Here is a 14,288-nt window from a genome sequence, read left to right on the forward strand (position 1 = left end):
CCGGCGTACACTTCCAGGTCATGTGGCCAGCAGGACTAAGCTGCTTCTGGCGAACCAGAGCGATGCACGGAAATGCCGTTTACCTTCCTGCCGGAGCGGTACCTATTTATCTACTTGCACTTTGACGTGCTTTCGAACTGCTAGGTTGGCAGGAGCAGGGACCGAGCAACGGGAGCTCACCCTGTCGCAGGGATTCGAAGCGCCAACCTTCTGATCGGCAAGTCCTAGGCTCTGTGGTTTAACCCACAATGCCACCCGCGATATGTAATAAATGTTCATAAATGTTCAAAGCAAACACGTACATAAATATATAAACCACATGTCTGGAGCAGAGCAGGAAGACCATCCTGAAACCTCCCAAACTGACCAAATCTTTTCTCTGCAAGGAGAGAGGGGGTGAGGGAACCTTCCCATTGTCTCAGGAATTGAGTAATCACCATTTCAAAGGAATGGCCACACTACCAGGAAAGGCACTCAGATAAGCCATTATCAGATAACCTGGCAGACAGGAAAAACAACAGCATTCAAATTTCTGTTGTAGACCACCTTTTCTGTGATGTAGGTTTGATGTTTGTGGGGGGTGGTCTTGGGTTACACCCCTTCTGTGATGTATGTATGATGTATGGAGGTGTGGTCTTGAGCTCCATAGTAGGGAATTTAAAATGTCTATATAAGGGCAGGCACACCTTTGTTCTCGGTCCTCCATCCTCCTGCGTGTGGGGGGAGCACCCTGTTGCAACAGCTTTAACAAAGATCAGGCTTACTAGCTGCTTTGCTTCTCAATATTCTCTGGTTGGCCTCTGTTATTCTCTCCTACCAATAGGGAACCCATGTAAGGACTCTATATGGGCTCTTGGATAGCCCATAAGGGGGAAAGGGCAGATTTTGTTTACAACAAGGTCCATATCGCAATATCAGTTTCATAGCTTTTGACCTGGCAATATATTGTGAATCATGATGTGTGTGTGTGTGTGTGTGTGTGTGCGCGCGCGCTATGCAACAACCACAATGCAGGAAAAACTATGAAGCCAGCCAATGCCTCTGCATAGCTCCATCCTTATTTCAGACATCCTGATAGATCGGCATATCAGGATGTTTAGCTGGTGATATATTGCAGTGTTGAAATCCAGATATCACCCAACGCTACTCCCGGCAATTAATTGTTGGGGGTTTCCGGTTGGTTGTTTCTGTCCCCCTGAAACTCTGTTCTGCAACTTTGCACCGATCCTGCATGGGATAACTCCTTCATGGATCATTCCATGCAAGGGCTCCAGAACACAGCATGCAACCAGTGGCCGTGCCACAGATGATGCCAATCAGGTTAATAGTGCCAGGTGCAAAACCATCTAAGCCACATGGCCGCGACAGAAGCAGAAGGTAGCTTAAGTATCTTCTAACTAGATGAAGAGAGCTCTGTTTTTTTCCTCCCTCTTAATTTCTTGCCTCCGATAACAAAAATGTTCCGCGAGGTGAAAGGAAATATTTTTAAAAGATACGATGGAACGGCAGAAATGCTGCTGTGCTGTATTCCAGTGTGCTGTAGAATAAGGCTTGAAATTACATCAGCTGCTAATCAGCTTTTTCTAACAGTAGGAATTTTAACACCCTGTCTGGGAGCCGGGCCTTGGCAGAGGCCGTAAAATGCCTTTTAAAAAAATATCCCCCCTGCAACTGCCATAGTACGTCCAAGTGTATGTATTCTCTCTCTCTCTCTCTCTCTCTCTCTCACACACACACACACACACACACACACACACTGTCTCATCCTTCGCTAAAAAACAAGTCAGGGAAACATGAGAGTTGGTGTAGTTTAGTGGCCTAGAGGTGTGAGCCAGGAAGCTCTGGGGTTAAACTTGGCCTCAGTCACAAACTCGATAGGTAGCCTATAGGCCAGGCATCCCCAAACTCGGCCCTCCAGATGTTTTGGGACTACAACTCCCATCATCCCTAGCTAACAGGACCAGTGGTCAGGGATGATGGGGATTGTAGTCCCAAAACATCCGGAGGGCTGAGTTTGAGGATGCCTGCTATAGGCAAACCAACGTTCTCTTTGCATTTCACCCGCAATATAGGAATTAATGCTTTACAGAGTTCCTGAAAGGATTTCCGAAACAATGTACAGTGGTACCTTGGGTTAAGTACTTAATTCGTTCTGGAGGTCTGTTCTTAACCTGAAACTGTTCTTAACCTGAAGCACCACTTTAGCTAATGGGGCCTCCTGCTGCTGTTGCGCCGCCAGAACACAATTATTGTTCTCATCCTGAAGCAAAGTTCTTAACCTGAAGCACTATTTCTGGGTTAGCGGAGTCTGTAACCTGAAGCGCCTGTAACCTGAAGTGTATGTAACCCGAGGTACCACTGTATATGAACACTCTGAATACGCTATGTTAACATTGTTGTTTTTTGGTTTTGCATGATGAGGGAGAGTAGGAGAGAGCAGCGGGGATCTGTTGTTGATCTGTTGTTGCTGTTGCGGCACAGATTCTTACAAGGATAGAGTGCCTCCCCTCTGGCTGCCCTGGCTGTAATCTGGCTGTAATCCTCTGAGAGTAGGCAGGGGTCAGTATTTGTCCCCAAAGGCCAAATGCGGAGGTTTCCCCCCCACCACTTCCTCCCAGGATGATAGAGGAATGCAGCAGGTCTTGTTTTGTGCTGCTGGCACAGTCAGCAAATTGTTGCATTTGCAAGGATGTGCTGCTGGCTTCTTGTTCTTGAGTGTGTGACTTGGTTTCCTCTTTCAGATTTCAGACTAGGTATGCCTACTTACCATTTTTGGGCCAGACGGCTCGAAAGTCGTGTTTTTCCAATACTTTATGACTTTTGGGTTCCTTGAAATTCATCCTAATTGTGCAGATAAAAATATAACACAGGCACCCCCCAAACCCGGCCCTCCAGCTGTTTTGGGACTACAATTCCCATCATCCCTGGTCACTGGTCCTGTTAGCTAGGGGTGATGGGAGTTGTAGTCCCAAAACAGCTGGAGGGCCGAGTTTGGAGATGCCTGATATAACAGATAAAATTCTACAGGATGTGTTGACCTTTAAAGCCCTTTAAAGGTCCAGTATATCTGAAGGAGCGTCTCCACCCCCATCGTTCTACCCGGACACTGAGGTCCAGCGCCGAGGGCCTTCTGGCGGTTCCCTCGCTGCCAGAAGCCAAGTTACAGGGAACCAGGCAGAGGGCCTTCTTGGTAGCGGCACCCGCCCTGTGGAACACCCTCCCACCAGATGTCAAAGAGAACAACAACTACCAGATTTTTAGAAGACATCTGGAGGCAGCCCTGTTTAGGGAAGCTTTTAATGTTTGATGCATTACTGTATTTTAATATTTTGTTGGAAGCCACCCAGAGTGGCTGGGGAAGCCCAGCCAGATGGGCGGGGTATAAAAAATAAATAATAATAGCAATAATAATAATAATTAGTGAAAACAGTTCAGATCCTAGGATTCCCTAGGCATGTGCCTCCAGATGGTGGAGACGTCGGGCGCTATCCTGACACCTGGGCATCTTCACTTGGTCACAAGTGGCCGATAGCCAGTTGCAAAAGGCGGCTGGAGAATTTCGAATGCTGTTTTAACAGGGTGTGTTCAAGGGGCGCTGTGATAATAATAATAATAATAATAATAATAATAATAATAATAATAATAATAATACATGCCCGTTTGTTGTTCCCTGCAGAACTTCCACCCCCTCCGCCTCCCCCTCCTGGGGAAGAGATGGTTGTCTCCTCAAACAGCGCCTTCCCTCCCCCGCCTCCCCCATTCGAGGAACCGTTTCCCCCAGCCCCAGAAGACGTCTTCCCTTCGCCTCCTCCGCCAATGCTGGAGGAGGAACCGGTGGCTTTGAGTGGGCTACCTGCCCCCCAGGTGAGTATTCATATAGGTTAATGCTGTCAAGGTGGGCAAATGGCGGTGGTTGGGGGGAGCGGAAGGTTTATTGGGAAAGACCTGTTTTGCCATCGTTCTCCTGCATGGGCATAGCTGGGGCAGACAGCTGCCCTCCCCCCAATCAAGTAAAACAATAGAAATACAGTCTTACCTTGGATCCTGAACGCCTTGTGGGTCGAATGTTTTGGCTCCCAAATGCCGCAAACCCGGAAGTGAATGTTCCAGTTTGCGAACCTTCTTTGGAACCCAAACGTCTTCCGTGGCTTCTGATTGGCTGCAGGAACTTCCTTGGTTCCAAGCCGCGCCTTGGTTTCCAAACATTTTGGAAGTCGAATGGACTTCTGGAATGGATTCCGTTCGACTTCCGAGGTACCACTGTACTTAACTAACTGACCAATCACGTTGGTTCTGCCCCCCCCAACAAAATGCCAGCCCCCCCAACCAAGTCCTGTCCCCTTCCCCCACCAAAAATCCTGCCTATGCCCATGTTCTCCTGTTCCCATGATGTTTGGATGTGTGGCCCATAGCGGTGCTGAGGTGTGGTCTAGACTGCATGATAAGCAAGCGATCAGGTGGTCCCAAGAATGGGATGGTGATGAGAAAACTGCCGCCTCCCTCTGACCTTCCCCAGGATTGCAGGCGTCCTGCACATTCTTCATTAGATTAAAACTCCGCACCAAGAGATGGGGAAATACAGTGGTACCTTGGCTCTTGAACAGCTTAGTTGTCGAACAGATCGGCTCCCAAACGCCGTAAACCTGGAAGTAAGTGTTCCGGTTTGTGAACATTTTTCGGAAGCCAATCGGAAGCCGCACCTTGGTTTTCGGGCATTGAACGGACTCCCGGAACGGATTAAGTTTGAGAACCAAGGTACCACTGTAAGTAAGCCATACAAATGAAATGATGTTGCACACCAGAAAAATGGGTATATGCTTGAAGAGGGGTTAAGGGATATTTTCAGAAAATTGTTTTATAAGTTGTTTGTCCTTGTTTCTCAATTGGATCCTTTTGCATGGTTTTGCATGTTTTGTGGTATTTTATGCATTGTGACTTGCCGCTATTTTTATGGATTATAGTTTTGTTATTCTTTATTGTAATTGGTAAATGTAAACTGCTTAATTCTTATCTGCTGATATTTAATTTTACTGTTTACTATTATATTCCAATGGATTGTTGAATATTGCTTTATTTGATTTAAGTTGTTTATTTTGAAGTTATTGTGACTTCTTTGTATTGGATTAGATTGTGTGTGTGTGATCTTGCTGACTGTTTAGTTGTTTCTTCAGCTGGTTAACCGCCTTGTTTATAGGAACATAGAAAGGCGGTGTATAAATTAAAAGTGAAATGAACTGAAATGGGAACGTAGGGAGCTGCCTTATACAAAACTGGTCCAGTACAAATCAGAGGTTGGATGGCCATCAGTCATGGATGTTTCAGTTGAGATTCCTGCATTGCAGGGGATTGGACTGGATGACCCTTGTGGGTCCCAAATCCACAATTCTGTGATTCTGTGACTGGCTTATCTAACTCAGCATTGTTGGCAGCGTTTCCCAGGGCTTTAGACAGGGAAGATCTACCTGGAATTTCCTGGAGATGCTAGGAATTTAACCTGGGACTCTTTACCTCCTAAGCACACTGAGCTATGGTTCTTCCTTGGAACATAATTCTGCAATATATGCTGCAATATATATATACACACACACACACACACACACACACACACAGTGGTGCCTCGCAAGACGAAATTAATTCGTTCCGCAAGTTTTTTCTTCTTGCGAGTTTTTCGTCTTGCGAAGCACGGTTTCCCATAGGAATGCATTGAAAATCAATCAATGCGTTCCTATGGAGACCGTCCGGGGACAGAGGGGAATGGCGCGTGCCTTCCCCTCTGTCCCCTCTTTTGAAGCAAGGGGCGGAGGGGAGAAGATCGCTTCTCCCCGTTGCCGCCCCTTGGTTCAAAAGGGGTCCGGGGAGAGAGGGGAATGGCCGTGCGCCTTCCCCTCTGTCCCTGGAGATTGCGGGGCAAGCTTTGTTTTGCGAAGCAAGCTCATAGGGAAATTCGTCTTGCGAAGCAACTCGAAAACGAAAAAACCTTTCGTCTCGCAAGTTTTTCGTCTCGCGAGACGTTCGTCTTGCGGGGCACCACTGTGTGTGTGTGTGTGTGTGTGTGTGTATATATATATATATATACATATATATAAAATATATATTTTATACTTCACTGTGTTGCACATTTCTGATTCAGTGGCTCGGGGAGGAGCAAAGGTTTATGCTTTGCATACGCTAAGCAGTGGCGATACATCTTAAGCCAATCATCTGGCTTCTGAGATTTCACCAGGCGTTGCTCATACACTTCTGAGCAGTGTTCGAAATTAGCCAGGCGCTAGGTGCATTTTGCACCTGACATTTTGCCACTTGCGACCAAGTGAAGATGCTTGGGTGCCAGGATAAGTGCCTGACATCTCCACCATCTGGCTAGCTAGTGCACAGCAATGTTTTTTTGCTGCTGTGCTATGGCGTGAGTCAATTTTAGCCGCAGCTGACAATATACACAATTCATTTTCAGCCTTGCAATCTTGCAAAAATAAGGGGGGAAAGGCGAATAGCCTTTCTATCTCAAAGTGCATCCTGGCAGCTTGAAGCTCCCTTTTTGAAAATGCAAACCACAGCAGCCGAGATTCTCCCACAATTCAAAGTACCTGCCCTTTGCTCTGCGCCCTTCCGACATGTTGCTCTCCTTCTAAGTGCACTAACCAACGGATGTGAAAGGCTGTTGTTGACTGACAGCCTTCAGGACAGGCTTGGTAACCCTCTCTAACATGTAACTTCCTTTCTTCTCCGTGGCGGAAGGGGCAGGCCCGTGGAAAGATGAGCAGCATTGATTTGGAGATTGATACTCTGTCCTCAATGCTGGATGACATGGAGAAGAATGACCCCTTCAAACCGCGGGTGAGCTGCAATAACAGGGTAGCCTGTCCAAGGCCTCGTTCTCACTGAGGGGGCCAGGCTGGGCCTGGTCACTTCAGGCTACAGCTGACGGCGCCAAGGACTGAACAGCCCCTTCCCCATGCAAAAAGTTCTTGAAGGTATATCCATTGCTATTTTTCTTTAAAAAAAGAGGTGCCGGAACTCACCATGAACACCTCCCTTGTTCTCTTAGAATGGTAATTGACAAGAACTGAGTTCTGGTGAATTCTGGATGAAAAAAAGCCCTGGGTATATCTATATTTTAAAACATTAGCATGTTAAGAAGACTTGAATGATATTCAGCTAAGTTTTACTCGGAGGAATAAAGCCACTGAAATTAACAGACCTAACTTTGTCATGTTCATTCACTTCAGTGGGTCATCTTTGAGTAAAACCTAGCTCAATGCCACTGTAGGGCCCTTTTGCCTGACATGCTAGCTTTCTGCATGAAGAGAACTTTTTTATCTTTTAAAAAAACAGAGCACTCGGTCAGGCGAGCCCCCACTGGCAGCCACAAGTGATAGGTTCACCCCCTCAGTGAGTACTGGGGACCAATGATGATTTCTCCAGGAGAGACAGAGGATGGAGCCAGGCTCACTATGTTTGGATTTGCAATCCAAAACCTGCTTTTGTTAAGGGCAAAGCTGGTCTCTGGACAAGTTACTCTCCGGTGAGCTTTCTCACCCTGGAGTAGCCAAGCCTCTGTATCTGCTTGCCAAGGGATCAGGAGGATTTTGCCATGCTATGGGGTGCAGGCGTGTGGACAAATGTCTGGCTGCAACAACCCCCTCTTTCCTGTACTCCTCTCTGTTCCTCTTCTCCACACTGAGAGCAGATTGGACCAAGATGGGTCTGGTTTGGATGCTACGATGTTGGCCTCTTCTCCCCGTTGATAACCATATTTATTTCTGCAGGTATCTCCAGGTTCCATGGCTCACGTAGGCCTGGCTTCTGGACACAAAGCTTCCCCAGAAACCATTGCTCCACCCAAGGATGTTTCAGCTCCTGTTTCCTTCCCTTCCAACGCTGCCTCCAGCCCCAGTGCAGGCTACGCCCCCAAAGCGCCGAGAGAAACGGCTTCTGTCCCTCCACCGTGGGTGAAGCAGAGTAGAGACTCGCCATCGACACAGCTTCCAGGACCGCCGGCTCCTCCTCCTCCTCCAGCTCCGTCAGCCCCCAAATACACTCCACCCCCCGTTGCCGTGGCCCCCAGATTTGTACCCAAAGCAGCTGCAGGGATCCCGTCCGGCTTCCCGCGCCAGGCGGCCGCTGCCCCTCCGCAGCCTCGCTTCCCACCCGCTTCTGGCGCAGGGCCAGCCCCGAGGCCACAGCCGCCTGCTTTCACCTATGCACAACAGCGAGAAAAGCCCCAGGTTCAGGAGAAGCCACGTCCCGTTGGACAACCGCCTGCCCCGCGAGACGTGGTGAGTGGGGAATAAATCTCAACTTGGGGTGGAGAAACAAGGGAAGTGTGCTAAGCTGGATGGACTTTTCATTCAGGATTTATATATAGGCAAATGAATAGAATAGAATAGAATAGAATAGAATAGAATAGAATAGAATAGGAGTACAGTGGTACCTCGGGACTTAATTCGTTCCGGAAGCTCGTTCTTAACCTGAAACTGTTCTTAACCTGAAGCACCACTTTAGCCAATGGGGCCTCCTGCTATCGCCGCGCCGCCGGAGCACAATTTCTGTTCTCATCCTGAAGCAAAGTTCTTAACCTAAGGTACTGCTTCTAGGTTAGCGGAGTCTGTAACTTGAAGCGAATGTAACCTGAAGCATATGTAACCCGAGGTACCATGGTAGAATTATAGAGTTGGAAGGGACCACAAGAGTCATCTAGATCAGGGGTCAGCAAACATTTTCAGCGGGGGGCCGGTCCACTGTCCCTCAGACCTTGTCAGGGGCTGGACTATATTTTGAAAAATAAAATAAAAATGAACGAATTTCTATGCCCCACAAATAACCCAGAGATGCGTTTTAAATAGAAGGACACATTCTACTCATGTAAAAACACTCTGATTCCCGGACCGTCCGTGGGCAGGATTTAGAAGGTGATTGGGCCAGATCCGGCCCCCGGGCCTTAGTTTGCCTACCCATCTTTTGCCGAATGTGGGGCTCAAACCCTGAGATTGAGAGTCTCATGTTCTGCCGACTGAGCTATACCAGTCAGCAATAAATCAAATCTGGCTGGATTGCCCCATCTGTTGCTGTAGTTCCTAGCGGCCATTTTAAAAGAGAGGCCTCAGTAAGATTTGTGGGTCTGTGGGCTCCCAGAAGGATGAAGCTACATTCTTTCTCTTCCTCTGTGCTTGTATTGGTAAGAGAGATTTCCCCTCTGCCAGCTTAAAAACTAAGCCCGTGCTATTGAGGGCAGTTGCAAAAGAGCACCGGGCACATGTACTTTTTTCTCCCACTGGTTTTATAGAAGAAGGAATTTAAAAACAAACAAACCCGGAGGTAAAACTGTGTCTGTTGAATCTTTCCAGCCAACAAAACCATTGCAAAGCAAATGGAGGACAGAAGTTCCTCAAAAGGAAGTTCCTTCATCAATATAGGAAAAGGAAACTTTTCAAAATCTTGTCACCTGAGTGAGCTGCAAGGTGGCATCTCAGCAGGGAGAAGGAAGGGTACAGGCTGGATAATGAGGGAAAAAATGTGTGTGGACAGGTAGAGGAATATCTGCATTGCAGAACAATGTTAAAGGGTGGCTTGGCCATACTAAGTGATCTTGAGCGTGTATCTGTTCCCTAGAATATGTGGCATCTGAGAGGCTAGCAGGAGGGACGTTCTGGTCTCAGTGACTCTTGATTTCTTTCTCCAGCGTAACCCGGCGCCCTTTGCGAACACTGGATCAGACCCTCCCAGGGGCAACTCTGTCCTGACCATGAAAGAGGTTGAGGAGCTGGAGATGTTGACCCAGAAGCTCATGAAGGACATGGACCAACCTCCACATGCAGAGGCCTCCAATTCTGGTGTGTGTGCACATTTTAAAAATATTTTGCATGTGCCGGTGATGGAGAGTGAATGGGATTTCGGTCTGCTGTTGCCCCACACACCCCTTTCTCTCTGCTACGGTGCCTTCATCAGCAACCAGACACACAGAGGGTTGGGGGTGGGCTGACATGTTTCCCTCCACTCAGCTCCCTGCCGCTGAATACTATCATCATCTTCTTATGGAGATGGTAGCTGTGTCCCCTTTCTTGCCTGGAGGCGTAGATACGTATGAAGAAGAAGAAGAAGAGTTTGGATTTGATATCCCTCCTTTCACTCCCTTTAGGGAGTCTCAAAGCGGCTAACATTCTCCTTTCCCTTCCTCCCCCACAACAAACACTCTGTGAGGTGAGTGGGGCTGAGAGACTTCAGAGAAGTGTGACTAGCCCAAGGTCACCCAGCAGCTGCATGTGGAGGAGCGGGGACGCGAACCCGGTTCCCCAGATTACGAGACTACCGCTCTTAACCACTACACCATCCTGACCTGCCAGCAGCCTCTCACGCTCCTCTTTTCTTTCCCCCTTCTCCCTGCCGCTGCAGAGTTGTGTGGCCTGTGCCACAAAGCCCTGTCGCGGACGCAGCCGGCTGTCCGCGCCCTAGACAAGCTCTTCCATGTGGAATGCTTCACCTGCTTCAAGTGTGAGAAGCAGCTGCAAGGACAGCAGTTCTACAACGTGGACGAAAAGCCCTTCTGCGAGGAGTGCTATGCGGTGAGTGAAATGCAGAGGGGCAGGGGCGCCTTCTTGAATAAAATATGGAGGGGGCGGGACACAGGTAAGCTCCGCCCCACCTAATCAATCACAAGTCACGGTGCACGCACACCATTTCAATGGTACTGCCTATCAATGTTTGCGGGGGGGGGGAGCAAATACTTTGTTCTGGGGGGTCCGAAGAGACCTCAGCCCCTAGGAGTTGGCTCCTACACAGGGTAGCCAATCACAATCGTCGGGGCATTTTGGAAGGAGCCATGCTCTGGCGTTACCTCAGCAGCAGAGGGGTTGTTTTCCCCAAGCGAATTTTGGAATGTCTTAAAATGGCCGCCACATCTTGCTTCGGCAACCAGCTAGAGTTCTTCATCTTTCTTCTCTTTTAATTCGTCTGGTCGGAATTTCAATATTTGGGCTAGTTTCCCGAACGAAAAAGTTGCCCCTATTTCCTGTACTGACATTGTTCAGAATAAACCATTCAGAAGTTCATTATGAAAGGAAGCAACTTTCATTAAAAACAGCCGTTCTTCACGTGTTCAAGTACCTCAGATATTAGTCCATTTGTTTGGTCGGGTGGTCAAGGTGGGGTCAATTCATCTTGAGATGCCAGTGTTTTTGAACACCGCAACCCCTTGATTCCAGTCTCCTAGTTTGGGAATAAATTATCATTATTATTTGTTCACTTTATATAAACCACCCTTTACCCAAAGATCCCAGGGCGGTGAAGTTGCCAAGCTCACGGTGGAGTCTTTGTCTGCATTACAAGGTCAACCCAATGTGGACCTGTGCCACACAACAATGGCTCCGTGCCACAAAAGTTACATCTGAACTGGCTTCAACAGTCTCTTTTGGTGGCATCGCAATCATACCATCGTGTGATTGTACACTGTGGGTGTGACCAGGCATTTGCCTGAACACACAGAAGCTCAAAGTGTGGACGGGGGCTTATGCATGCAAGCAAGTCCCCACCTCCAGTGTCCTCACACTTGTCATGCTCTCTGCCTCGGGCAGCAGCTTCTGAAGACACCCAGTTCATGGCTGGTGTAAGATTTGATTAAGGCTGCCTTCTTCACAGATTTCTTGTTTGCTAAGCTGCCCAATCTTGGTTAATCTAGTTAAAGGGCAATTGATGGGTGTCAAAAGAGATCTTGAGTATCCGATGCTGGAGAGACATTATGCTTTGAATTGTTTTGGGAGGTGGGGAGGTTGGATGAGAGTTGTTTAAATTTGCCTGTTTTCTCCCATTTACCGTATTTTTCGCACCATAGGGCGCACCGGACCATAGGGCGCACCCAGTTTTTAGGGGGGGAAATCAAGAAAAAAATCTTTTCCCCCCCCCCCAGGCCCAGAGAGCAGCGGAGGGGTTGCTCGCAGCTATGGAGCAAGCCAAGTTTTGGCTTCCCCTTTAGCCCCATGCAGCCTCTCCTTGCCGGGAGACGCTGCGCAGGGCTAAAGAAGCCATAGCCCCGTGCAGCCTCTCCTTGCGGAGGGGTTGCGCGCAGCTATGGAAGAAGGCAAGGCAGCGAGCGGGATGGATCCCGCTCGCTGTTTTGCCTTCCCCTTTAGCCCCGCGCAGCATCTCCTTGCCGGGAGACGCTGCGCAGGGCTTTCCTGGCTATGGAAGAAGGCAAGGCAGCGAGCGGAGTGGATCCCGCTCGCTGTTTTGCCTTCCCCTTTAGCCCCGCGCAGCGTCTCCTTGCCGGGAGACGCTGCGCAGGGCTTTCCTGGCTAGGGAAGAAGGCAAGGCAGCGAGCGGGGTGGATCCCGCTCGCTGTTTTGCCTTCCCCTTTAGCCCCGCGCAGCGTCTCCTTGCCGGGAGACGCTGCGCAGGGCTTTCCTGGCTTCTCTGGGAGGTGGGGGGATTCCCCCACCTCCCGCAAAACCAGCAGAAGCCGCGCGCACTTTAAAAGGGCTGCACGGCTTCTCCTGGCTTTCCTGGGAGGTGGGAGAAGGGACTGATGCGGCCAGTCAGTCCCTTCTCCCTCCTGTGGAAAAGCCCGCAAGAGCGCACGGAGCTTGTGTGCGGCTCTTGGGGGCTTTTCCCACCTGCCTCCCCCCCCTGCATTCGCTCCATAGGACGCACACACATTTTCCCTTGCTTTTTAGGAGGGAAAAAGTGCGTCCTATGGTGCGAAAAATACGGTACATCCTTAAGATATCAATGACTTCCCTTCTTCTCTTTCCACGGTTAACTTTACCAATCAGTAGTCCATTATTGCATCCATCAAAACTTATTTACACTGTTGAATTTATCTTAACGCTGCCAGCGTTTTCAGCTGTACACAATTACTTCCCATATATTCAGTAAACGTTTTCCAAACCTCTTTAAACCTATATTCTTCTTGTTCTCTTACTCTGTACGTTAAGCCTGCAAGTTGTGCATATTCTGTCAACTTAAGTTTGCGTTATTCATTAGTTGGGACCTCACCCGTTTTCCATTTTGGGGCTAACAAAACACAGGCCGCAGTAGTAAGCATACCTAAATAACCTTTTTTGACACCTGGGAATTTCAGTCTGAATTATCCCCAACAGAAAGGACTTTGGGTTTTTTTGGGAATGTAGATTAAAACATTCCCCCCCCCCCCAATTCATTATGGATCATTTCCCCATACATGGATATCTGTTCTGTACGCTTGTCAGTGTCACACCTTAAAGTAGGGAACGTTCATGAGGCAGCCTGTGCCCCACAGCTCAGGGATTGAGTGCACCCTATAATCTCTTCCTCTGACATGTCTCCACAAATGGTTCCCTTTCTGGAGGGCAGGCCTCCTTCATTTCTGACCCTGTTTTTCTTCTTCAGGGCACCCTGGAGAAGTGTTGTGTGTGCAAGCAAACGATCACAGACAGGATGCTGCGAGCCACGGGCAATTCCTACCACCCCCAGTGCTTCACCTGTGTGGTGTGCCACAAAGCCCTCGAGGGAGCCTCCTTCATTGTGGACAAAGCCAACCAGCCACATTGCGTGGACGACTATCACAGGTGGGTGACCTCCTTATTCATTTCCTGCGTCATCTTCCTCCCACTTCACCTGGGACCTTTGTGACTTGACCGGGGCAACTTTCGGTTGAAACCAAAAGTTCGAGTCCTCATACCGCCTCTTACGTGCTTGCAGAAAATATGCCCCGCGCTGCTGTGTGTGTGCTGAGCCCATCATGCCAGAGCCCGGAAAGGATGAGACCGTCCGCGTGGTAGCCCTGGAGAAGAACTTCCACATGAAATGTTACCGCTGTGAGGTGAGCCAATTCCCTTCTCCCCTTCCCGCCAGTCCCTCCTTGGCTCCCAGTACGTTTCCGAGCACAATTCAAAGTGTTGGTGCTGACCTTTAAAGCCCTCAACGGCCTCGGCCCAGTATACCTGAAGGAGCGTCTCCACTCCCATCATTCTGCCCGGACACTGAGGTCCAGCGCCGAGGGCCTTCTGGCGGTTCCCTCATTGCGAGAAGCAAAGCTACAGGGAACCAGGCAGAGGGCCTTCTCGGTAGTGGCACCCACCCTGCGGAACGCCCTCCCATCAGATGTCAAAGAGATAAATAATTACCTGACATTCAGAAGACATCTTAAGGCAGCCCTGTTCAGGGAAGTTTTTAACGTGTGATATTTTACTGTATTTTTGGTTTTTATGGAAGCCGCCCAGAGTGGCTGGGGAGGCCCAGCCAGATGGGCGGGGTATAAATAATAAATTATTATTATTATTATTATTATTATTATTATTATTATTATTATTATTATTATT

General features: G+C 48.8%; 1 protein-coding gene across 2 annotated transcripts in view; it reads left to right on the forward strand.

Annotated features, from left to right (window-relative positions):
- ZYX (zyxin) overlaps positions 1-14,288 on the forward strand; it is a 37,762-nt gene that overhangs the window by 22,303 nt on the left and 1,171 nt on the right. The window contains exons 3-9 of one of the 2 annotated variants that reach the window (XM_081176409.1): positions 3,677-3,864; positions 6,736-6,834; positions 7,767-8,276; positions 9,680-9,830; positions 10,390-10,559; positions 13,357-13,535; positions 13,669-13,789. In XM_081176409.1, coding sequence (XP_081032535.1) covers positions 3,677-3,864; positions 6,736-6,834; positions 7,767-8,276; positions 9,680-9,830; positions 10,390-10,559; positions 13,357-13,535; positions 13,669-13,789 — 1,418 coding nt within the window. The remainder of the gene's footprint in view (positions 1-3,676; positions 3,865-6,735; positions 6,835-7,766; positions 8,277-9,679; positions 9,831-10,389; positions 10,560-13,356; positions 13,536-13,668; positions 13,790-14,288) is intronic. The other variant, XM_081176410.1, reaches the window with a different exon arrangement.

This window comes from Podarcis bocagei (assembly GCF_964188305.1).
Source record: "Podarcis bocagei genome assembly, chromosome: 17".
NCBI classification, from domain to species: Eukaryota; Metazoa; Chordata; class Lepidosauria; order Squamata; family Lacertidae; genus Podarcis; species Podarcis bocagei.